The sequence below is a fragment of the Vigna radiata genome, chromosome 2 (assembly GCF_000741045.1).
Source record: "Vigna radiata var. radiata cultivar VC1973A chromosome 2, Vradiata_ver6, whole genome shotgun sequence".
NCBI classification, from domain to species: Eukaryota; Viridiplantae; Streptophyta; class Magnoliopsida; order Fabales; family Fabaceae; genus Vigna; species Vigna radiata.
The window spans coordinates 21,965,742-21,991,782 of record NC_028352.1 but is presented as its reverse complement, the minus strand read 5'-3'; the positions used below and the strand labels follow the sequence as shown (position 1 = coordinate 21,991,782).

At 31.2% G+C, this 26,041-nt stretch overlaps 3 protein-coding genes across 3 annotated transcripts; 1 reads left to right on the top strand and 2 right to left on the bottom strand.

Annotated features, from left to right (window-relative positions):
* The first annotated feature begins 6,316 nt into the window (after nt 1-6,316).
* Nucleotides 6,317-11,097, top strand: LOC106755999. Its single transcript, XM_022775945.1, has 9 exons — nt 6,317-6,421; nt 7,956-8,012; nt 8,254-8,340; nt 9,097-9,186; nt 9,311-9,400; nt 9,525-9,614; nt 9,678-9,767; nt 10,787-10,858; nt 10,972-11,097. Exons 1-9 carry the CDS (start codon nt 6,342-6,344, stop codon nt 11,015-11,017), a joined length of 702 nt encoding a protein of 233 aa, XP_022631666.1. The 5' UTR covers nt 6,317-6,341; the 3' UTR covers nt 11,018-11,097.
* Nucleotides 11,098-14,678: 3,581 nt separating this feature from the next.
* Nucleotides 14,679-15,263, bottom strand: LOC106753333 (uncharacterized mitochondrial protein AtMg00820-like). The gene has a single exon (XM_014635137.1). It carries the CDS (start codon nt 15,261-15,263, stop codon nt 14,679-14,681), a length of 585 nt encoding a protein of 194 aa, XP_014490623.1.
* Nucleotides 15,264-17,230: 1,967 nt separating this feature from the next.
* On the bottom strand, nt 17,231-17,635 carry LOC106753324. The gene has a single exon (XM_014635127.1). The coding sequence runs from the start codon at nt 17,633-17,635 to the stop codon at nt 17,231-17,233; it is 405 nt and encodes a 134-aa protein (XP_014490613.1).
* Between the last annotated feature and the right edge of the window lie 8,406 nt (nt 17,636-26,041).

Here is a 26,041-nt window from a genome sequence, read left to right as displayed (position 1 = left end):
GATTCTCATGGTGTTGTTCATGACTGGAGTAATCATGATGGTGGTGTATCTATGATGATGATCATGGTACTTGAAATGCTCCAGGTTATGTTGATAATGGTGTTACTATAATGGTTATAGTAAGTAGTTAGCATGGGTGCTAATGAGTGGATAGACCAAGGGTCTATGTGTTAGATATTAGTGATGACATCAAGGGTTAGAGATCAAGGACCGAAGTTCAAGGATCGGGGATCGATGATCGAGTATTAAATATGATTTAATTGTTTATGTTAGAGGATTAGGAATACTATTATTATTACTACTATGTGTGGGGTGTTTGATTATGGTTGATATAATCATAAGGTATGTAGCTTGTTGTGTGTTTGATTATGGTTAGTATAATCAGAAGATATGTATCTTGTTGTGTGTTTAATTATGGTTGATATAATCAGTATATATGTATAATCAAACATAATCAATAAGATACATATAGGTACACAATCCTCTAACATAAACAAATAGGTATCATTTTTAAGTATTAACTCAAATTTATGGCCTTTGCGAATAAATGATTTGGGTTACAAGCGGATGCTTTGCTAAATTGCTTTTTGAGTGATCTTTATACTGAAATTCGTCGTGATGTCTTTGCTCTATCCCCAACTTCATTGTTGAAGGTGATTGGATTGGCCAAATTGTATGAGGAGAGATACTTGCCAACGTCGAAGTCTAGTCCTATGCCTATTAGACGTTATTCCCATGTTGCTTCCATTTCCAATAATGTTTCCCAACCCAACTCTAAATCCATTCTAAAATCTTCACTTCCACTATTACTACCAACTCCTAACATAGCACCATTGAAAGATTCAACTGTTAAAAAAAAATAAGTGCAACTAAGATGCAAATTCACAGGGAGAAAGGATTATGTTACTTTTTGTGATGAAAAGTTTACGTTCAACCATAGGTGTCTGAACAAAAGTTCATGTTGTTGCAATTAAAGGACTCTGGTAATGAGGAAGAACTTGCTTCTATTGACATTGGTCAGTCACTCATCATTGAGGAAAACTAGGTTGATTAGCATCATTAGCATCATTTATCACTGAATGCTCTAAAAGGAGGCACTGGTGTGGGCACCATCATATTTTTAGCTTATGTTGACACTTTACCTATTTCAGTGTTGATTGATGGTGGTAGTGCAAAGTTCTTAAAACTTCCAGTTAAGCCCGCTCCGACATTCAGGGTGATGGTCGACAATGGTAATTATATGACCGATGACAGCTTGGTTCAGAACTTGACTATTCAGGCTTAAGGAAACATGTTTCAATTTCCAGTCTATATTCTTCCTATTTTAGGTACAAGTCTTATATAGGGTGCTAGTTGGTTGAAGACTATTGGACCTCACGTGGCTGATTATGCAACATTGACTCTGAAATTTTTTCGTAATGCTAAATTTGTTACCTTACAATGTGAGGTAAATCATGTTTCGGTGCAGGCTCATTTGCATCATATTCATCAAATGGTTACTACTCAGTCCATAGCTAAGATGTATACAATGGAGATGGTGAATTCCACTCCACCCCCATGATTTTCCCAGAGTTACTTGTTGATATGGAATTGGAATTGGCTTTGCTTTTGCATAATTATGTTGATGTTTTTGACACACCGACATCTTTACCTCCTTCTCGGGCACATGATCATTCCATTCCCTTAATGGATGGTCCTGGACCGGTCAAAGTGAAATCGTATCGTTATCCTCACAGCCAAAAAGAAGAAATAGAGAAGTTAGTAACTGATATGCTTAGAGCCAGAATTATTCAACCTAGTAAGAGTCCTTTTTCTTCTCCATCATCCTGGTTAAGAAGAATGATGGTTTTTGGCATGTAGGTACTGGCTATCGTGCTTTTAAAATGTTATCACTATCAAAGATATTTTTTTCATACCCACGGTGGATGAATTAATTGATGAATTATTTGGGGCTTCCTTCTTCTCGAAGTTGGATTTACGTTCTGGTTACCATCAAGTTCTTTTAAAACTCGAAGATAAACACTAGACTACTTTTCATACGGATCATGGACATTTCGAATGGTTGGTCATGCCTTTTGGCTTGATGAATGCTTCAGCCACATTTTAAGCTTTTATGAATGTTATTTTTAAAGATATATTGAGGAAGTTCATTCTTGTTTTCTTTGATGACATCTTCATATATAGTTCTTCATGGAATGATCATTTTTATCATTTGGAAGTGGTATTGCACCTTCTCCAGCAACATAAATTGTATGTACGCTTTTCGAAGTGTTCATTCGAGGTTAAAGAAATTAAGTATTTAAGTCATACTATTTTCTGGGTGTGGTGTCGCCATGGATACATCTAAGCTTGATTCCATTCAAGATTGGTCTTAACCAAAGAATGTGAAGCAGTTGCGGGTATTGGAATTGAAGCAATTTTAAGTTAAGGGAATCATCGAATTACATATTTCTCTGAGAAGTTATCTATGCGCATGCAAAAGCAGTCAACTTATACACGAGACTTTTATGCCATCATCAAGGCTTTGGCAAAGTTTGGTCATTACCTTCTTGGCCACAAATTTATCATTAAAACTTATCAACAAAGTCTAAAAGAGCTTTTAGAACAAAAAGATTCAAACTCTAGAGCAATAACAATGGTTATCTAAATTTTTGGGTTTTGATTTTAAAATCCAATACAAACCAAGGAAGGAGAATATTGTTGTCGATGCCCTATCACGTAGCTTTATGATGGCATTGTCCATGCCATGCAATCAATGTTTATACAAGGTTGTTGAATTAACTCATGAGGATCCCTACTTAAAGAAGTTGTTTGAGAAATGTGTAGCAGCTACACTTCCAATACAAGAGTATGCAATTAAAGATGGTGCTTTTTTTCGAAAAAATAGGGTGGTGTTACCAGCTAATACTGAATTTATTAATCAAATTCTAACGGAATTTCATGCCTCTAAAATTGGCGGTCATGTTGTAATAGCTAAGACCATGGCTCGCATTGCTTCTCAAATTTTCTGGCTATGAATGAGACAACAAGTGAGGAAATTCATTCAAGAATGTCATGTTTGTCAACAAGCGAAAGTAGAGCGGGCATTATCGGTTGGGTTGTTACAGTTGTTACTTATTCCCTAACATGTATGGGATGACATTTCATTAGATTTCATAACAAATCTTTCAAATTCCAATGGCTTTTCAACTATTATGGTAGTGGTGGATAGGCTCTCCAAGTTTGGGCATTTTATTCCATTAAAAGCTTCTTATACTAGTAAAGTGGTTGCTAATACTTTTATCAATAATATTGTTAAATTGTATGGAGTGCCAAATCAATTATTTCAGATCGTGATCACATTTTTATCAATTCTTTTTGGAAGCACTTGTTCAAGGCTCAAGGAACTACATTAGTCATGAGTTCTTCATATCATACATAATCAGATGGCCAAACAGAAAATTTGAACAAGACTCCTGAGATGTATCTGCGGTGCTTTGTCTTTGATAATCCAAAAGGGTGGTGCTCAATGTTGGCATGGGGACAATTATGGTATAATTCTTCATTGTATTAGAGTATTCACATGTCACCCTTCAAGGCTTTTTATGGTAAAGACCCTCCTTTGGTTTTGTGATATTAAACCAATGTAACAGATCTTGTTTCAGTTCAAGAGTTATTATGAGAACGTGATGTTTTGTTACAACAATTGAAAGCAAATTTGTTTAAGGTTCAATAGTACATGAAAGCCCAAGCTGATAAAAGATGCAGATTTTTGTGTTTTAAGATAGGAGATTGGGTGCTTGTGAAACCATATAGGCAACATTCGTTGGTTTTGAGAAAAGTTCAAAAATTAAGTATATATGCATTATTTTGGACCTTATGAGGTGATTTTCAAGATTGAAGAGGTCACTTATAAACTCAAATTATCGGATTCAACTCGTATCCACCCGGTGTTTCATGTTTCTTTACTTAAGAGATTTGTTGGAAGTCCTTCTAAACAGTATTTATCCTTGCCACTCGCTACAATTGAGTTTGGTCCTTAAGTACAACCTTTCTTAGTTTTAGATTCTCGCATAATCATGCATCAATCCAAATCAATTCCACAAGTGTTTATTTAATGGGATTCTTTGGGGCCTTCAATAGCAACCTAGGAGGATGTTTAAGAAATTAGGGAGTCTTTTCCGCAGTTCAACCTTGAGGACAAGGTTGCTTTTGATGGAGGGAGTACTGTAATGTGTACAAGAAATGCTGAAGAGAGAGACAAGGAAGGAAAAGTTTTTAGGCATAACACAAATTGAGAATACTTTATAGGAGGACTTTGTGTAGTGAGAAACGTGTGTGTGGTATGTTACTCTATTATTCTCTATTGTATCTCTAAGTGTTGCTTATTTGCCTTCCCATCTTTTTGTTAGGTTTTGCATAGCCATGGACATGAAGAACGTTTGTTTATAGACATTGTTGTTCATCTCTTAAAATACTAGATAAATTTTTTTAGTTGTTCATTATGAACATACACTTTTCAATTTTAAAATATTCTCTGACTATTTTATACATATCTATCAAGTTATTTGTAAGAGGTGAAAATATATAATTGTAGGCTTAAATTGTCATTTACAACATGTGTGTCTATGATATGTTGCAATGTTGATATAGGTTGAAATTAGGTGATGTTTCTTCATAGGAATGGAAGCTACTTAACCATTTAGTTTAATTTTTTTTTTCATTATTTTGTGGATGGATAATGATGGTATGAATGGAGTTGAAAACATGTAAATAGATGAGATGAATATTAACATTGTTCTGATTTTTGATGTATGAAATATTTTAGAACAATTATTTCTGATAAAATGCTAACTAGAGACGTGTTGGGAAATGCATATCTTAATTCCAATCTAATTTGTTGAACTTTTTAACTATGACATTATCATTTTTCTCTTGTGGTAATATCTTAAACACAAAAGTGATATATAATAGAGGGTTAACTGTTTAATGAACTTAATAGGAACTAATAAACTATGGAGGATTGTTTGATATAAAAAAAGAAATAATAATAACACTTTTGACTTGTCTTTCCGCGTAAGTCATAGCTTATATTAAACCATTATCTTAGACATACCAACTAGTACAAATTTTCAAAGCCTTGCCTTACATTATCACAATTTTAAAATTACTCTCCAATGATTTTCTTGGAATAGACAATATTTTTTTGGATGTTAATATGAGTAAAATGTTGTAGTAAGGTATGCAAAAGAATAGGAAAGAGAGAGCCATGATGAAAATAATAATAATAATAACAATAATAATAATAATAATAATAATAATAATAATAATATATTTTCTAGATCTTTTGGGATGTGATAGTTGAATGTTCTCTAAATATCTATTTTATAACTTTTTTTTTTCATTAAAAAAAAATCATACGTATTTTGAAAGTTGAATGTTTCTTGAAGAACTGAGGAGAAGCATGTATAAAAAGAGAACGTGTTCACATTATATATAGTCAATGGCTCTCACTCTTTCATACTATAATCAAACATGATAAAATAATAGAACTTAGACTCACTAAACCTATGTAACAAAAATAAATAAAAAGAGAAATCGCGTTACGAACATCATTTCATTCGTCTTTTATCTGGAAAATCCGTGTTCTAACAACAAATTGCCCCTTTAATATTTGTTTATATTTGACTAAGAAAATTGTGTTTAAATATATATATGTCAAACTAAATCCAATTATTCAGTCAGCCAAATAGTTACATATTTCTTTTGTCAAAATAAAAAGGTTTATCTTGATATTAGATAAACCAATCAAATACTAATTCATATTTTTAAACAATATGAAACATTTGAATTTATACAAATATCATAAATTTATACCTATAACATAAGTTTAGATTAACGTAACTTTCATCTCAAACTCTTAAAATAATAAATTGATATATATTTTATTTTATAAAATATTTAATTTTCTCATCTCTAACTAAATCAAGACTCATACTCAGTTAATTATATGATCATAAATAATAATTAATGAATTTTAGACTTATAAGAATATTTAATAAGTTTTTTTTTTTTCAAAATTTACCGGTTCAAACAACTTCCTTCTTGTTATGGACGTATACGACATGCGGAAAGAAATAATAATGGAAGTTGTTAGAGAGAATATTATGTCAACTCAGTTAATTTTGAGTTAAAATATTGGAAAAGGACGAAGCTGAAATAAGAAAGAGAGTAATTGCAAAGACTAAGTTTGATAGAGTACCCAAACTCTATATATATTCTTAAACAATGCCTTGCATTCTCTTATAACATATCACTTCATTGCTGTTAACAATCACAGTTCTTGAGAACTTTTTTCAGAAATGGCTTTTGAATATGGTGTCATCGCGTTTCTTCTTTCATTTCTGTTGCTGCATCATCATTTTCCCAGTTCTCTCATAAGGTAATACCTTTTGTAACTCATATGTTTTTACTTATAATTAATCACTGCCTTCACAAAACCCAAAATTCGTTTCAAATATAAAGGGTTAAATATGTTTTTGATCTCCTAACTTTAAGTGAAAATTTGAATTAGTCCCTCTTCAAAATTTTGACCTAATTTAGTCCTTTAACTTTAGAAATGTATAAATTTAGTCCTTTTAACCAAAATTTGTTAACTTTATTTGATGTTTCAAACATATTTTATTAAAACAAAAATGTGTCAAATAATATAAACAACCTAAATGCTATGAGAGGTGTTTGAAACATTAAATAAAATTAACAAATTTTGGTTAAAAAACTAAATTCATACATTTTTAAAGTTTAAAGTTAGAGAACTAAATTAAGTCAAAATTTTAAAAATGAACTAATTCCAATTTTTAATTAAAGTTAAGAGATTAAAAACATATTCAATCAAATTTAAATGGTTCAAGGATTTTGTTTAATTGAGTTAAGAGATGTCAGAAATACAAAGATGCATGTTTTGGTTGTATTACAGTTTTATTTATGTTTTAAAAAAATACAATGATGATAATATATATATATATATATATATATATATATATATATATATATATATATATTCATTCACGTCTAATAAAAATAAAATAATTTTAAAAAAGTAAATTTTTATAACATTTTTAAAAAATATAAAAAATAAAAAAAATAACGTCAAATAAATGTTGTGTTATTGTATATTTTTTTTCTTTATGGGATTGATACTATTAAAAATTCTAAAATTTCATGTTAGTTAAAAGTATTAAAGTAAAAGTTAAAAAATTGGTTCTTATGTTTAAATTTTTTATTTATTTTAGTTTTTATACATGTTTTTTATTTAATTGAGTTTTTATATTTTAAAAAGTCTCAAAATAGTCATTTAAGTTAAATTTATATAGTAATATTATTTGGAAGTGAGTCAAAAGTTAGTTTTGTCAGTTTTGTCACTTGTTAATATGGATATTTTTGAATCATGAAATCTCTCTTATTTTTGTAAATAGTATTTTTCAAATAGATAATCAACTAGTTTTTAATATTACATGTATACATAATAAAATGAATTATATTTAATTTTTGAAAGAGTCAATTGAATTTTTTTTAAAAATAAAAAGTTAATAAGTAAATATTTTACGACAAAAAGAAATTAAAGATTTAAAGATAAAAATCAAATTTACAATACTAAAACTAAATTTAAGTATATAAATAAGATAAATCTCATGTTAATAAATCAGTTTTGTAAAAATAAATTCAACTGAAACTTACTTTTTAGTATGACATTATAATCTTTAAGAGTATTCTAATCAATATTTATGTTTGTACTACTTACTATATAAGATCCTCTTATTAACCTTAGTATGGTAAAAATTTCATATAAATCATATTATAATATATAATATATAATAAATAGATACAATGACAATGAATTAAATGGAAAATCACTTCTTCATAAAGATAAAAAATAACTTTTATATTCTTATTTTATTTACAATTTTTTTATACAGTGCTCAAAGTGATAATCTCACAGGTCGCCTGCACACGGTGAATGAAAGCAGAAAGTTGTAAGTTACAATTAATTCAAATATATATTTTATTTAGCTTGTCATGTATCTGAGGTTATTTTATTTATGCGTCTTTTCTCAATTTATTTAATAAATTATATTTTAATTCAATTAATATAAAAATTAATTTGTGATTTAAATATATTTTTATTAGTGATATATATATATATTTTTTTTTTATTTTACTACACCTATTAACTTATATAATGATATGTTTGTGTGTGTGCTTTTTTTATATAAGGAATGAAAGTGATACTCAACAAGCACAGCCTCCATCAGATACTCAAACTGAGAACTTATTACAAAATTCCCATTCAGAAATACAAATGTATGTATGTTGTTACTAATATCTCAAAATATTTAATATATTTACCTTATTAGTATTTCCAGTTATATTTATTTAATTTTTTTCTGTTTACTATTAAATAAATCTTTTTATTTTAAATTAATGATTTGAATGAATTCATATTATTTAACTCAAAACAACCATTGACTCCTTATTTTTAAGTCTCAAAAGTGATACTTGCAATTTAAAATGTATGAATTTAGGGTCTTAAATTAATCCTCCCCTTCTCTATCTCGTGCACCAATTCAAACAAAAAAAAAAATCTGTTAAACAATTTTGATCTTGAAATACAACAATATTTTATTTATAACTAAAATATTAATAATATATCAATTGTATATACAGTTATTTATCCTTTTTTAATAAGACCGAAAGTCACCCTCAATTTTTTTTTAGTGCTACCAAGTCAATATGTTGCAAACAACACAAATATCAATTATAAGTATATATATAAATTATTGATTATTTTAAATAGGATTTAAAATGTTAATAATATATCATTTATATATAAAAAAATTATTCACACTTTTTTAATAGGAATGAATGTGATTCTTTTCTAGTGTCACTACTAACTCAAAACTATAAAGGATTTCTCAAGTAATTTTATTGTGGAAGTTGATAAGTATGTTGCAAACAATACAAACATCAAGTAAAAATTGTTGACTTTTTTTTAATATAACTTAAAATAATAATAATATATTATTTGTATATAAAGATGTTATTGCTCCTTTTTTATAGGATTGAAAGTGATTCTGAAACTTCTCTAGTGTCACCATCAACTCAAACAAGGAAGAATGTGTTAAGTATTTCTAATGTCGAAGTTAATAGGTATGTTATAAAATACAAATATTAAATATATTTATTAAAAGTTGTTGACTTTTTTTAATTGGAATCAAAATGTGAATAATATTATTATTCATATATAAAAGAATTATTGATCATCTTTTAACAGGATTCAAAGTGATCGTCAAACTTCTCTTGTGTTACCACCAACTCAAACTCAAAAGAATGTATCAAGTAATTCGAATGTCGAAGTCAATAGGTATATTGCAAACAATACAAATATCAATTATATGTATTAAAATTGTTGACTTTTTAAATAGGACTTACAATGAAAAATAATATATCATTTATATTTAAAGAACTTTTTATCCTTTTTTTAATAGGACCGAAAGTGATTCTCAAACTTCTTTTATGTCACCATCAACTCAAAGTCAGAAGAATGTGTCAAGTAATTTCAATGTCGAAGTCAATAGGTATGTTGCAAACAACACAAACATCAATTATATGTATTGAAATTTGATGACATTTTTTTATAGGACTCAAAATGGTACTCACAGTACTGTACATTCACCACCAACTCAAAATCAGAAGAATGATTCAAGCAATTCTGATCTCAAAAAGCAAAAGTATGTTATTAATAACTCAAATATCAATTATATGTCAATTAATAGGACTCTATGTGATCCTCATCACACTCTTCCATTTTTGGACTATAATTCAAACTAGATAAATGTGTCAAGCAACTTAAATTTCTAAGTACAAAAATACTTTCCTAATAAGCCAAATATCAATTATATTTAAAGTATTTTTCTAATAATTCAAACTCAAAAGAATGTAATAAAAAAATTAGATTGAAATACAAAAAGATACCACTAATAGCTCAAATATTAACTATATATGAATTATATGTATATAAAAATTAAAGACTTATTTTAATAAGAGTCAAAGTGATCCTTATAAATCTTTATCTTCTCAAATAATTCAAACTCAAGAATATGACAAACAACTTCAATATCTAAAGTGCAAATATATTTTCACAATAACTCACATACCAATTATATATTGTAATTTTTTAAGAGAACTCAAAGTGAATGTGTCTCTCCTTTATCGATACAAAGACAAACTCAAGAACTCAAATATATGTTATATACCCCAAACTCAAAGTCAAACGTGTCAAGAAATTTCAATCTTGCAGTACAAAAGTGTCTTTCTAATAACTAATATAAATTATATATATAAAAAAAATGTGTATAACAACTTTAATATGGAAATACAAAAATATTTTCTAATAACTCAGTCAAAGTGATAATCAAACTCCTCCATCTCACCATCAATTCAAACTTTGTCAAACAACTTCCATCTCAAATTGCAAAAGTATTTTATTAGTAATTTATTATATAAAAATTATATATATCAACCTTGAAGTGCTAAAGAAAGTCGTTCTAATAACTCAAATATCAGTTATAAATGAAACAGAATAACTCTATTTACAAGATTTAAAGTGATCTCACACTTCACCATCCTTTTCACCAGCTTATAAAGAAAATAGTGTCTAGCCATTCTGATCTCAAAGTAACTATATATGTTGCTAATAACTAAAATATATTTTTTATTTATAAAATAATTACTTATTCTTTTTTTATAGGACTCGAATTGATCCTCACGATCCTCCAGCTCTAACACCAGCTCAGATCAATTCCATAGTCCCAAGACGAGAGTATGTTACGAATAATCTCAAACATAAGTTTTATATATATATATATATATATATATATATCATGAGAAATTAAGAGAGATAAATTACTAACAAATTTTACATGGATTGTTCAGGACTCAAGAATCCACCGACGATACAGGGCTGCATGATGAACTTTAATAGAAATTAGATTGTTACACTATTATACAACAATATACCATTGCTTATATTGAATCCTACATTTGAGAATAAGTATTTTAACACAGTATTTTTCACATTTATTTTATATTTTTCTTTCACTTCTAGTGTAAAAGGACAGTGTGAAATGTTGATTTTTGGATTTTCTTAATAATAAATTATTCTAGATAATTGATGTGGAGTTTATTATATTGTAAAATAATATAATATTGTTTATGATTGTTAAATGCTAAGGAACTTAAATCCTACCAATAAAGAAAACGTCTTTTAACACCATTGTTGATAGTTTTCACCATTTTTTTTTAATCTTTTAAGAGTATGTTGATTTTTGCATTTCTTAAAAAAATAAAAAATTGATATGGAAACTTATTGGATTGGTGTCGATTTTCTCTCATACGTAGGATTTAATTTTCTATCATAATATTTTTCAGTGAGGGATAATGTGATTCCAAAATTAATTTTCTATTTATTATAGAAATCAATTCAAGATTATATTTTAACTATTTTCTTCTAATAAAAAAATTATAAGATCATGTATTATTATCGAATCACCATGATTCAAAAAGAAAATTTTGAGAACTTATTTAAATAATAAAAAAAATAATGAGAATTATAAGATAAAAATTATAGTTAAATATGTTATTAAATTTAGACGTAAAATTAGAATTTGTTCATGTCTTGACCTTAAATACATTTTTGTTTCAAAAGTTTAAAAGTAAATGAATATAGTCTATTTTAACCCTATGTGTTAACTATTTTTTATATATTAAATTTTGTTATAGACTAATATTTGAGTTCTTTACATTATTTAACACACATTCTAGTTCAAATGTTAACCTAAAACACTATCTAATATGTAAGAAAAAGTTAACATTGTTAAATTAAAATTATTATATTTATTCATTTTAAGGGTTTGAAGACAAAAATATATCAAAGTTTAAAATAGGAACAAATTATAATTTTATGTCCAATTTTAGAGACTAAAATTATATTTAATACTAAAAATTAAAAACAGTAGAGAACGTAACATATTGTTTCTCAATGATTTAGTTTCGGTCAACATGTTATTATTATTTAGAACTAAATAGGGTGTTTTATGCTTGAGAATCAATAGAGAATCAATTTGATGCAAAACTCACTAATTTCATGAACTAGTCTCTCTCAAATACTTAATGAATTTAATCTCTTTTCTACTTGGATTTTAATGAGAATTTCACGCATATCTTACTGACACAATGTATCTCTTTGGTTTTTTTTTTACCGATGGAGATGAGAACCAATAACAATGGATGAACAATAAAATAAAAGTGATAAAATCCAAAATGGTAACATAAATCAATGAGAACAATGATTCATATTGAAACATCAACATTGGATTAATCATTTTGTTACATTTCTCAAAATGTATATATTGTTCCACAATTTGTCACCTTTGTTAAATACAAAATAAACCTATTTATATTTTCCAATCCTTCCGAACAGTTACAAAATTTTGAATTTTGATATCTAAATAAGTTACCCACTAAGTGTCTTAAAAACTACAATTATGCTTTGTTACTTTATTCTCCTTTTCAATTTACTTTGACTCTTTGGTTTGATTATTCTTTTTGATCGATGCTTTAGTAAGGGGTAACTACTTAACTTCTAACGAGTTACAAACTCATTTTGTGACAACCAGATACAAAAAAAATCAATGTACTATACCCCGATGACCAACTGACTAAGAAGAATTTGGGGTTAAAAACAGGCAATCGACCGGTGGTCAGACAAACACTAATCAGAAAAGATAAAAATCATTAATGACCAATTAATATTTTTAATATTAAATGCGAATATATGCTATTTATGAGTGATTGATAGGTCATATTGCACGAAAATATGATATTAATGGACAATTAACCGTTATTATTAAATTTGATTGTCTGGTTTAATGATTAATCAATGTGCTTGGCTAACACAAACCTTATAAATGTATTATTGACGATTTTGATCTATCCTAATAAAATATAGACCTCTTTATAGACATATCTGACTTGAGCGTCGAAGTGTCTTTTGCAGGTCAACCACTCATCGGAGGATTTCGTTCTCAAAAAGGATTAAACAATCGAAATAGAACAGAGAAGGAAGGACGACCGACCCTCGGACCAATTCTACCGAAACAATGAATTTTACTAGGGATTATTTTTTTCATCAGCGGTGATTCTAAACCTTGGAAAATACATTTCCCGCATAAATTAACATATGGTAAAATTATATACTTTTGTAATGTCCACCTCATAAATAAATATTTAATCAAATTGTATAAAGTTGAATTATCTCATATAAAGTTATTTTATTTTTTAAACATTTTTTTAAAAAAAATTAAATTTATTGATTTTTAATATTTTTTATTTGAATAAGTATTTTAAACAATTAAATATAAAAATTCATTAAAAATAATATTAATATTTTTATTTTTTACTCAATCTTAATTGATATTATTTTGAAGTTTAAAAAATTATAATTTATCTTGACAAAGGTTTCTCTTAATTAACATCGACCAAAATTCTCTTTAGTTGATGAAAATCACAATTAGTTAAATTATAAATACAAATTATTTACGACATTGTAAGGATTGTAACAAATGTGTTTTTATTGAAGTATAACACTCTTGTTGTCCAACGTGAAGCTTAGCTTTGAAGAACTGGAACAATGGTCGAGACAGACTGTTAGTGAATATGTTTGCTAGCTGGAGATCGGAAGGAATGAATTGAGTGATGAGTTTGTTAGATAGAACAAGCTCCCGAACAAAGTGATAATCAATATCAATATGTTTAGCGCGTTTGTGAGCCACCGGATTCTGGGAGAGGAATATAGCACTCTTGTTGTCACAAAGAAGAGTTGGCGCTTGATAGGAAATATGCAGATCATGTAGAAGATGAGTAATCCATATTAGTTCAGCTGCTGCATTAGCCATGGCTCTATATTCTGATTCACAACTTGATCGAGCTACGATTAGTTGTTTCTTAGCATTCCATGAGACGGGATTTCCGCCTAAGAAGATAGAATAACCATAGGTTGATCGCCTAGTCTCAATACATCAAGCCCACGGGTGAAGGATAGGCCATAGGACATGTTGCCCTTGACATATCGAAGGATGCGTTTAACTACTTGAAAGTGATAATTTGTTGGAGCTTGGAGAAACTGATTAACCAAATTTACCACGTAGGACAAGTCAGGACGAGTTATAGTGAGATACTTGAGTACACCAACGAGAGCGATATTGAGTGGGATTAGAGAATGGATCTCCTGTGGTTGTCAGTTGAATAGCAGGTTGGAGCGGTGTGGCTGTCGGTTTGGCATCCAACATCTGGGCCCTAGATAAAATGTCTTGAGCGTATTTGGTCTGGCTAAGAAAGACACCATTGGTAGTGTAGTGGACCTCGAGACCAAGAAAGTAATTTAGATGACCTAAATCCTTGATAACAAACTCAATTTTGAACCTTGCCAAAAGTTTTTGAATTAAAGAATTATTATTCCTTGTCAAAATTATGTCATCAACATAAACAAGTATATAGAGAGTGACAACAGTGTTGTGGTAGACAAATAAAGATGGATCTGCCTTGCTTTTGAGGAACCCAAGACTGAGCAAAAACGAGCTGAATCATTGAAACCATGCAAGAGGGGCCTGTTTGAGGCCATAAAGAGCTTTCCGAAGTCGACAAACATGATTTGGGTATCGAGGATCAACGAACCCAGGAGGTTGTTCCATATAGACAGGATGTGTCAGGTGCCCATTCAAGAATGCATTGTTGACATCTAATTGATGAAGAGGCCAATTATTCATTACTGCTAGAGTGAGAATGACACGAACATTGGCAGCTTTAACAATAGGACTGAAGGTGTGATCATAGTCAAGACCAGGTGTTTGAGTGAAGCCTTGTGCAACCAACCGTACTTTTAATTTGTCAATTGACCCATCTGAAAGATATTTGGTGCGAAACACCCATTTGGCTCCTACAATGTTGGTGTTGGATGGGTGTGGGACAAGATCCCAAGTATTGTTGGAGTGTAGGGCCAGGAGCTCTTTATGCATAGCATCCAACCAACCAGGATGTTTGGCAGCGGATTTGAACCCTTTGGGTGTGGAAGTGGTGACCAGAGCATAAAGAAGAGAAGATGGTTGGTAGGTGGTAATGTCAGCAAAATGACGAGGCCTAAAAATACCTGATTTGGCGCGTGTGACCATAGGATGAGTATACTGGGCACTACGGTGTATTTATGGTTGAGTATCAAGCATGGAAGCAATAATTGAAGGAGTATCTTCAGCAGGACATAGACCACAAGGTATGGTTGGTGAGTGCACAGTTTCCTTGGATAGTGGCAAAGAAGAAGCTGGTGCAAGAGCTGGAGTAGGAATTTCAGGTGTTGAGGCCGGAAATTGGAGATATAGTTCCTGTTTTTGAAAACGGAAAATAAAGTTCATCAAACTTGGCATGTCTTGTTACGTATAACCGGGAGCTTGAAGGATCCAAACATTGAAATCCTTTATGGTTCCCGCTGTATCCAAGAAAAACACAAGGTGCACTGCAAGGAGACAATTTGTTAGTGGCATAGTCACGGAGACAAGGATAAACCCGACAGCCAAAAGGATGAAAGTATGCATAATTAGGAGGAGTATTATATAAGGTCTCAAATGGAGAAACACCATTTAGAAGAGTGGTCGGTAACCGATTTATGACATAAACAACACAACAAAAAGCATGTAGCCAATAATGAGCAGGGAGATGTGAATGAAAAAGCATTGTAAGGCCCGTTTAAGTGATGTGACGATGTTTGCGTTCAGCTCTACCATTTTGGGCTGGTGTATGAGGGCAAGACATAAGATGAAGAATTCCAGTTTCATTTAGCAAGGTCTTGACTTTGTTATTGTTGAATTCAGTGCCACCATCTCTTTGGAATGTTTTTATAGTTGTATGAAACTGATTTTCAACAAATTTCTTGAACTGGACAAATACATCATAAAAATCAGATTTCAGGCGCATTGGATATAACCAAGTGAATCTGGAATAGTCATTAATAAAAATCACATAACATCGAAAACCAAATTTTGAACAAATAGGAGCAGGTCCCCATAAATCACAATGAATTAAATCTAGCACATGCAATGCGCATTTCTCATTTAGGGAATAAGGTAGTATTTTGCTTTTAGCTAATTTACAAGAGCCACAAATGGAAAGAGTTGGTAAAATAAGATAAAGACAAAAAACCTTTTTTTCTTAAATGGGAAGTAATAAAATTAACATGACCCAAATGATAATGCCACAATTCAAATGATCCTCGTAGCTTATTGGAATTTAAAACAGAAACAAAAGCATTTTGACCATGCTCCAATACATATAAGTTGTGCTCACGCCTCCCTTTTGCTAGAATTTCCTTTGTACCCCTTTGCTGAAGCAGAAAAGATGTGTCAGTAAATATAACATCCACAGGAAAGTCATGTGTAAGTTTGCTAATTGAAATGAGATTCTTTTGGAGTCCAGCCACAACAAGAATATCAAGAAGGTTTAAAGTATTTGTCAAAAGATGAGATCTAATATGGGAAATGGGGAGAGCATTACCATTTCCAATAGTAACTGTGTGATTACCAGAATAAGGCTCAATTGAGTCTAAATCAGATGAGTTTGCTGTCATGTATGTTGAAGCTCCGGTATCAAGGTACCAATCAGACTAGTTTGATTTTGATAGAGTGCAAGAATTCGCAAATGATTCAGCAAAATTGGCAGATTGAGGTGGGCCACCTTCATAACGTTGATGGCAAGATGTGGCATAATGACCTTCTCTTCGGCAGATTTGGCAATGGATAGGACGACGTCCTCTACCGCGACCACCACGACCTGAGTATTGGTAACCATGACCTGTTTTGCCATTTGAGAAAGAACGCGACCCAGATGGAAAACGTGTATTGGATGATTGAGAGGAACGTTGAGTAGTGGTATTAAAAGTAGCTTGAAAGGGATGAGATTTAACGGCATGTAAATACATTTCAAAACTCTCAGCAGCAGAAAGAAGATCACGAAAAACAGGCAGTGGTCGCATGGCTAATTGAGATGCACCAAAGCTAGTGAAAGTGGGACCTAAACCCCGTAAAAACCAGTGTAATTTGTCTAAATCATCCATTGGTCTACCCATAAGGCTGAGTTGATCACATAAGCCTCAAAATGTTTTGGAAAACTCCCTAACAGTGGATGAGCCTTTTGTAAGGTGCAACAGTTGATCTCTGATCCCAATTTCTCTTTGCTTGGAGTCACCACCGTAGAGGGATTCAAGAGTAGTCCAGATCTGCTGTGTGGTGTCAAAGTGCAGTACTTCAGCTAGAGTCTCTTCGGTAAGGGAGGCCTGAAGAAGACTTACAAGTCGTTGATCTTGTTGTTTCCACGTGATAAAGGTTGGATTAGGGGCCATCAAAGATCCATCAGCAGTAGGCAATTTCGCAGGAGGAGTTATGATTAAGCCATCAATATGACCATAAAGGGCCTGTCCTTCGAGAAGAGGAAGGAGCTGACGACGCCAGAGAATGAAATTGGTTGAGGTGAGGCGTATGTTTAACATGTGGATCATGGTGTTAAAGGAAAAACCACAATCAGTATGAGCCATAGGGAAGAAAAGAAAAGAAGAAAGGGTAAGGAAGGATCGAAATTAGGGTGATACCATGTAAGGATTGTAACAAATGTGTTTTTATTGATTTGGAAAGAGTAACCAGCGTACAATATATAGAATATACAAAATACCTAGATTCTATAATTAAGGAAAGAATATATCAATTATTCAAGACATAATCAATTATGCAGAAACTAAATAAGGTAAACTATAATATTCAAGACAAAATCAATTATGCAGAAACTAAATAAGGTAAACTATAATGAAATATATTATTTCCTATCAGACATTGTTAACATATGCCTTTTTTTTTCAACTTTTCGATTGATATTAGTTATGGATTTTACCTCGAGCATTTGACATTGATTTCGTTAGAACCAAAGCATAAAATGATGTGGTGGTATTTTAGTAATTATCGCAAACATATATGCCTCAGTTCACAAAGAACTGAAGCATAAAGTGTCTATGACCTCAGTTGTTTAGAAAACCGAGACCATAAAATAACTAATTTTTTTTAGAGGTTGTAGGTAGCGGTTCTTGATAGAACCGAGGCCAAATAGCTCTTATTGTCTCGGTTAAAAAAATAACTGAGGTAATAACATGTTTCTAGGGTTAAATTTCGCGAACAAAGTCATTTTCAGATAGAGCCAAATTTTGTTGCGCCGCTGCTACTCTCTCTGCTCTCTCGTCTTCCTCACGACCATCAACTTCAACATTTGTTCCATTTTATGCTATTAAGTGCTCAGGTAGGATTTTCTCTTCGTTTTGACCGATTGATTTTATGCACAGGTTTTGGATAATTTTTCGTTTTGTTTCAGCAGCACCAAACCTACCTCCACCTTCAAGGTTAGTTTCATTTTACTTGTTTTCTTTTGGGTGTTTTACAGTTATTCATATGTATAGGTAAAACTGAGAGTATGCTCAAATGAACTCCAAATTGCTTGATGATTTTTATAAAGGTCTAAAAAATCATGAAAATCACTCACACAAAATTTCTGCTCAAAACTCAAAGTCTAACTATTTTAAATATTTTTTCAATGTTTTAAAAAAAAAAAAAACAATTCCAAAAAACAGAAAACAACGTTTTCTAGGAGATCTAGAAGGATTAGCATGCTACGCGAGCTACCACGGTATTCGAAATTGTTAAGGTCATTTTAAGATTTGCAATGCAAATATTTTTTAAACTTCAGATTGATCAGAATTAAAGGCTCTTGGGATTTTTCTTCTCAAATATGAGTTTAAAAGAGTGCTTAAAAAGATTTTCCTTCACAGATAATTACCATAGCTATGAAAACCAAAAATCACATTAAATAGTTGTTCTTGTATATATGCTATGTATTTCTAATTGTATTTTCAATTACATAAGATATTACCTTAAGTAAAATCTTATGCTAATTGAAAATACAAGAAAACAATAGAGGGAGGGGGGGGGGGGGGGGGAGGAGGTGTAGGGTTGAATAGCGTTTTTGAAAACTTTTTGCAAAGGTGCGCGTACAATGGGTTATAAAGGATATACTTTGTATGAAATGTTTAGACGGTGGTCTTTATAGAATCCATAAATGGAAAACGTTTCAAAGAGCAAAGCAACAAGGAACAAATTTTATATTGGTTTACTTAACTTGATCTATGTCTAGTTCGTCCTTAAGAACTCTTAAGGAGTTCCACTATCTTTTAAAAAGATTATACGAGTTTTCCCTCTCCAAGTTTACAACAAGTATTCTAACCACTCTTGGTTCACCTAGTCAACACGACTAGTCCGAGTTTAGCCACTCCTAGTTCACAAGTAGTTTAACCACTCTTCAAGGGAAACATTCCCATAATATTATTCATATCTCACAATGTCTTTTTCTTGGGTGTAGTGATTATGATCATATCTTTCTGCTTTAGTGATCTGCACAAATATCCAGAACAAATATACAAGTATCAAAGCACTTTATTGTATATGCATTTAGTATTTTTAATGTTGATAGCTTTGGATTGTATTGTGCGTTCAAAACATTTTATCATTTGTCACGTTTTTAATAAATTCATCGTTTGGTAAAATATGCTACATGTATAATCATCAAATGGTACATATAAAAAAAGATGTTTTTATGAAAGGTTGTAGCATTTAGCAGTCATACATTAGACAATGTAAATTATAAGACGCTTTGCTTGAGTTAACATTGTATTATGTAAAACTTTCTTTTAGTTTCAGTGTTATAAAAGAGATAAACTTTTTTTTTTCATAAGAGGCTAGCTTGTTATTCATATCATCTATTGAATGATCTAAAAGAGAGAGACTTTCTTTTCTTAGACACTGGTCATAAAATAAGTTCACCAGACAATTCTTTCTAGAAAAACATTGTTCATAAGTTTGATTTCGTCTAAACTAGATGTTGCAAAAATATTTTTCTCTTTAGAAGTCATTGCTTTAAGACAATTTTTCATACACAACAATATTTCGTTTGATTTTTTTGCTAAATTTCAAAACTTGAGTTGCTTAGATGGTCTATTCTTTAAATGATTTTGTCTTAACATGCAATAACCCCAAAATCGCAGCACCATGTTCGATCTTTGCCTACCATGAGTAGCATTGCTCCACCCAAATTGGGAAAATGCAATTCCATCTTCCAGCATCGCAAGCCGCCTCCACCAACACAAATTTCCTTTGCAAACACATAAACCTTAATTTTGGGAGAAAAATAGAACTGCCACGTAACAATTTTTCATTGGGAAAAACATTCAGCTCTATTCAAAGAAAAAAAAAACTAAAGTGTCAATATTGATATCTCTTGAATTTCTCTCCAATTTTAAACAAAATAAAAATTTGAATTCGAATTTTTGGTAAAATTTTGTTGTTGATAATTTTTAGATATTTTGCAAAATAATTATAATTTAACTATATTCAAAAATATCAATCAATAATATCTTTCAAATATTTTGAAAAAATAATAAAATCTATTAATTATTTGAAAGATACTACAAAGATATTTTGGTCATATTTTTCTAATTGTGAATTTATATTAAATTTAATTTTATTAACAAAAAAAATTATTATAATAAATTATAATTTTATATAAGTTATTATTAAATTTTAACAAAATAATGTCATATTAAAAATAAAATTTAATATTTAAAATAATTGAGAGTAAAGTATTTATAAGCTTATAATATGCATTAATGCAAAAACGCTGATTAATGTCACCCTTATAAGACGTCAGTTAGGGGTAAGCTCGACGTATATTGATGACCAATGACATTTTCGTATATAAGTTGGCCATAAACGTCAGTTCGGAGGTTCCCGACGTCTATAGACTTTTATACGTCGGGGTTGTCCTAACTGACGTCTATATGTCTGACAGGTGAGTGAAAAGTCATTTTTTTCATACATATAGATGTCAGTTAGACGAGACACCGACGTCTATATGTCGGAATTAATGGCTATTCACCTACCTGTCAGACATATAGACGTCAGTTAGGACAGTCCCCGACGTCTATATGTATGCCAGGTTGGTGAATAATCACTCTTTTCCGTCATATAGACGTTGGCTATCTCCTAACCGACGTCTATATGTCTGCCAGGTAGGTGAAAAGTCATTTTTTCCGTCATATAGATGTCGGATCTCGTGCAAACTGACATATATATGATGGACATTAATAGCTATTCACCAACCTGTCAGACCTATAGACGTTAGTTAGTAGATATCCGACGTCTATATGTCTGCCAGACATGTGAAAAGTCATTCATTTCCGTCATTTAGACGTCAGATTCCTCCACACTGACGTCTATAATTGTATATAGACGTCAGTTGCCTTAGTAGTCGATGTCTATATGCCTTGCAAATATTAATTTTTAAATTAGGAAGACATCGGATTATTGAGGTCACCAACGTCCTTTCCATTTATAGATGTCGGGCTCATGTGCAACCACGTCTGATTTCGTGTTAAAACAGTGTTTGTAAATCAGTAATTTCGCACAGTTCATCGTTTTCCTTTGCTTTTCTCTCCGCTCCATTGAATTTACAAGTGCGTTTAATCTCTTTTGATATGGTTAAACTTGCTTTTAATCCGATTAAAGTAATCTTTGATGTATTATCTTTTATTTGAACCGATTAAAATGTGTTTTCGCTGTGTTTTGGTGCGATTTTTTCTTGTGTCTTTGGGTAGCGTAGTGCACCTTCTCCCTCTGCTAGTTTCCTCCTAAGAAAAACTTACGTTTTTTAGATCTCTCATGGCATTCCAACCCAAAGACGAACATGGGTCATTGCATAGAGTCATTCCCACCGCCAATGAAAAAGAAAACGGTGAGAATACGGTGTCATCGTATGTGAGAATACAGTGACACCATATTCTCACCGTATCCGTTTTCATTGGTGGTCGGAGTAGACCTATGCAACGACCCAAATTCGTCTTAGGGTTGAAATGCCATGAGAAATCCAAAAGACGCAATTTTTTCTTACGAGGAAACTAGCAATGGAAGGAGGTGTTACTATGCTACCTAAAGACACGAGAAAAACCGCATCAAAACACAACACTTCATAGACGTCGGTTAATGTAATGACTGACGTCTATAGTGCCTATAGATGTTGGTTAATGTTATGACTGACTTTTATAGTGCCCATAGATGTTAGTTAAAGTAATGTTTGATGGCGTTATACACGTCGGAAGTGTCACGGACCGACGTCTAAAGGTGGCCTTAGACGTCGGGTAGTGTAATGTCTGATGTCTTTTTAGACGTCGAGCTTTGGCCTAAACTGACGTCTATAGCGATGTCGCACCTGCAGAAATCTGACGTCCCATTAACGTCACCCGTATAAACGTCAGTTTCTGAGGTGACGTTAAATGCCGAAAATAACTGACGTCTAAAGCCCATTCTGCACTAATGATGTTATCCAAACTCAATCATAATTATCAATTTTATTCAAAGTTATTTATTCAATACTATTTTTTTTATATAATCTAATCCTATCATGTACTGAAATGCACAACTTATGAAGAGGTGACCTATAATTAAGTGTATATGCATGTAACGCGGAATTTGCATGGCATGATAAATTGGTATGGGTCCATTTATTTAAGGATTAATGCACTCCCCGAAGGGCACGCATGACTCTAAATTTATGATCTTATCTCTTCATTCTTCAAATTAGACTCCTAAAAGGACCAGAAAAAAAATAGTAACAATATTTGTACATGTAATTTCTGAATAGGAGTAATAACTAGATGGTACAATTTCATAATGTTCATGTAATTTCTGAATTATAATAAATATGGGTGACTTTTATAATCTGATTGTATATTTTCTTGTAAAAGGTGGTTGGCCGTTTGCGTTTGTTTTTCGCTGTTAAAATTAGTTATAATCCATGGATCAATCTAGTTCATCACGAGTTTGGACTGGATTGGATAATAAAAAATGTATTTTTTATGCGAATCAATTTTTAACCCGGCTCATTAAAACTCCTCCACTCATCCAGGTTGAACCTATATGTTGAGTCAGATTGACCCACCAACCCACTTAATTTTATTTTTGTTAATTTATTATCTTATAAAATCCTAAAAAATATTATCCGACTCATTATACGTTGATTGCATTGTATTTTGTTTTATTATTTTGAATTGTCTTGCGTTTAACATCATTTTTGGGGTGAAACTTATTTAGATTTAAATTACAAAAAGTTTGTAATTTTTTTATTTTTAAAATAATTGTAATTAAGTGAGTCAGTGAGCCAATCTGTTTAACCCACTAACCCGTGATAGGTTCAGCCGGGTTCGAATTTTTCTGCCTCGCTAATAAATGAGTCGGATTGGGTTGGCTCACTAAATGACCAATCCGTGATGGGTCTGACCGGGTCGAGTGACCCGTTTTGATAGCACTAGTTTTTACACACATTAGTATATTATTTAAAATCATGAATTATTTTTTTAAATCCAGATTTTATTCTTTAATTATAGTTTAAACGTTTGCTCCTCTAATAAATAGATCACTCAAATCATCTTCATTTGAACTTTTGGTATCGATTCTCTTAATATAACTATCTAGTCTATATTATTTCATAGAATAGTTTAGATGCATTTTTAGTTCCATTGACATCTTCAAAAGCATAACCAGTCATATTAGTTTAATTACCATAAAATGTAGTGGTAATTTTTTTTTTTTATGAACTTATATGTTTTGATTATATAAAAACCGAAACTGTATATATACATTTTGGCTTCGATTACCAAAAAATTGAGATCAAACGTGTGTAAAAATTTTCAAATATTTTAAAATATTTGTTATTTTTTAATTATTTTATTTAAAAGAAGAAGTTTGATTTTAAAAAGTAATCAAAGCTTTATAAATAAATATATATAATTTTAAAAGTTTGATTTTTAGTTCTGCAATAGTTCTTGGTATTACTTATTAATTTACAATTATGTCATTTAATTCCTTTATACACTTACAATTTTTAATTTATAATGATGATATTTAATATCAATTACACACTTATTCTTCTTATTGAATTTATATTTACGATATTTATTTTATTTTTAGTTACACCTTAGTCATCTTTATTAAATATATAATTATGTTATTTAATTATCTCCATTTACGTATTGATCTCTGTAAGGGCATGATAAATTGGGCTAAGGGTTGTTGGGCTTGTATGAGGTAACTAGGCCCTAAGGAATAAGATCCTGATCTTAGAAGGGGCTTTTCAGAAAATATGATTTTATAAGCCACTTATCTTCTCTCTCTAAAATACTAAGTTCCTAAAATCCTCTGTCTTCTCTCTAAGATTCATTAAGCCTTCTCTCTAACCCTCACACACACCGACTCAGTGCATGTCTCTTTAGGTGGCACCTCCGCGATCGCAACGTCAAGGGCTTCCTTTTGATCCGATTAGATTTTCAATCTCCGATTGGTAATGGTTCCTTACTGTTTTTCCATTTCTCGTGAACCTAGGGCATGCAACTTTTCTGGTTGCATGTGGCTAGTGGCCCTTTCCTTCAACATTCTTACCTTTCCTAGGTCTAAGAGTTGTTTCTATCACCAATTTGGTGATTTGTAGGATTTTGTTGAACTACCGCGGCGAGGTCCTATTTGGGGGTTTCTCTTGTGAGCTGTACTGTTAAGTTTTCCAGGTAAAGGGAGCTAATTATTTTTTGTTGAATCTATTTCAGTGTTTTATGTACGATTAAATTCAGAATATGATATTCTATTGGGACTGTGTTGTTACTTTCTTATGTATTTGGTTTGGTATGAACTTGATTGCGCAAAGGATGAGCCTGTGATTGATTCCTATGTATTGTTTGATGAATATAATTTGTTCTTGAATGAGTTATTGGCTGTGATTGATTATGTTTTGGAAATGTCTTGGGTGAGGTTTTAATTAGCATTGTTTGGGTAGTAATTGGATGCACATGTACTGTTTCAGGTTACGATGAGAGGAAGTGAAATGTTAAAATTAGGTATTTGAGGTCTAGAGTACAATAGACCACTTTGGATAACTTAAATAAATCAATTGTAACTTGTTTAAAGAACTTTGTTGGTAGGATAGAGGAGTCTTAAAAATCTGAGTTGGCACATTCCTGATCATAGAGCAGCCCTGGTCTGATCCAGTCAATTATGACTAGTCATATGTGCTGGCGTCGAAGGTGAGTCTGATGCGTTCAGACATTTGATTCCTCTCCGATGACCAATTGGGGTGTGAGAAGGATTGGGGGAAGGTAAGATCTCTACTGTTATGATAAGTAGATAAACAATTTAGTACTTGGGAAACATTTTGGGTTGGTTAAGGGGAAGTGAGGGAGTGATTTTGGGCAGTAGGAGTATGGGGTGCATTTGGTCTGTTCAGGTAGTCTAGACAAGTTAATTGGGACTTATTAGGATCATAAAACTGGTCTAAAACTTAATAAAAATGGTAGAATTGAATAAGGGGTCTTAAGTTGTGGAATTTGAGGTTTTAGAACTTAATCCATGTCTAAATCACTCTAAGATCAAGTCATAGTTGTTAAAATCCATCTAGACTAGTTTAAATAGGTCCATATCACGTGTTTAGGGTGTTAGAAGTTAGGTTGAAGGGTTGGAATTGGTCAGAGGGGCATGAGTTGAATGATTCTGCAGAATTGACATTTTGCAGATCATGCAGACTCACTATGCGAAAGGTCTCGCATAGTGAGTCGCTCTAGGGATTAATTCGCAAGGCGAATGGGTAGGTGCGCTATGCGAATTACTTCATTTTCGCTGTGCGAATACATTGCGATGTGCGATAAATGCTGGGTCTGGTCTTTAATTTCTCTATTATGCTGTGTTGGATTGGTATGCTATTTGACTTGTTGTGAAGCATTCTTATATATATATATATATATATATATATATATATATATATATATATATATATA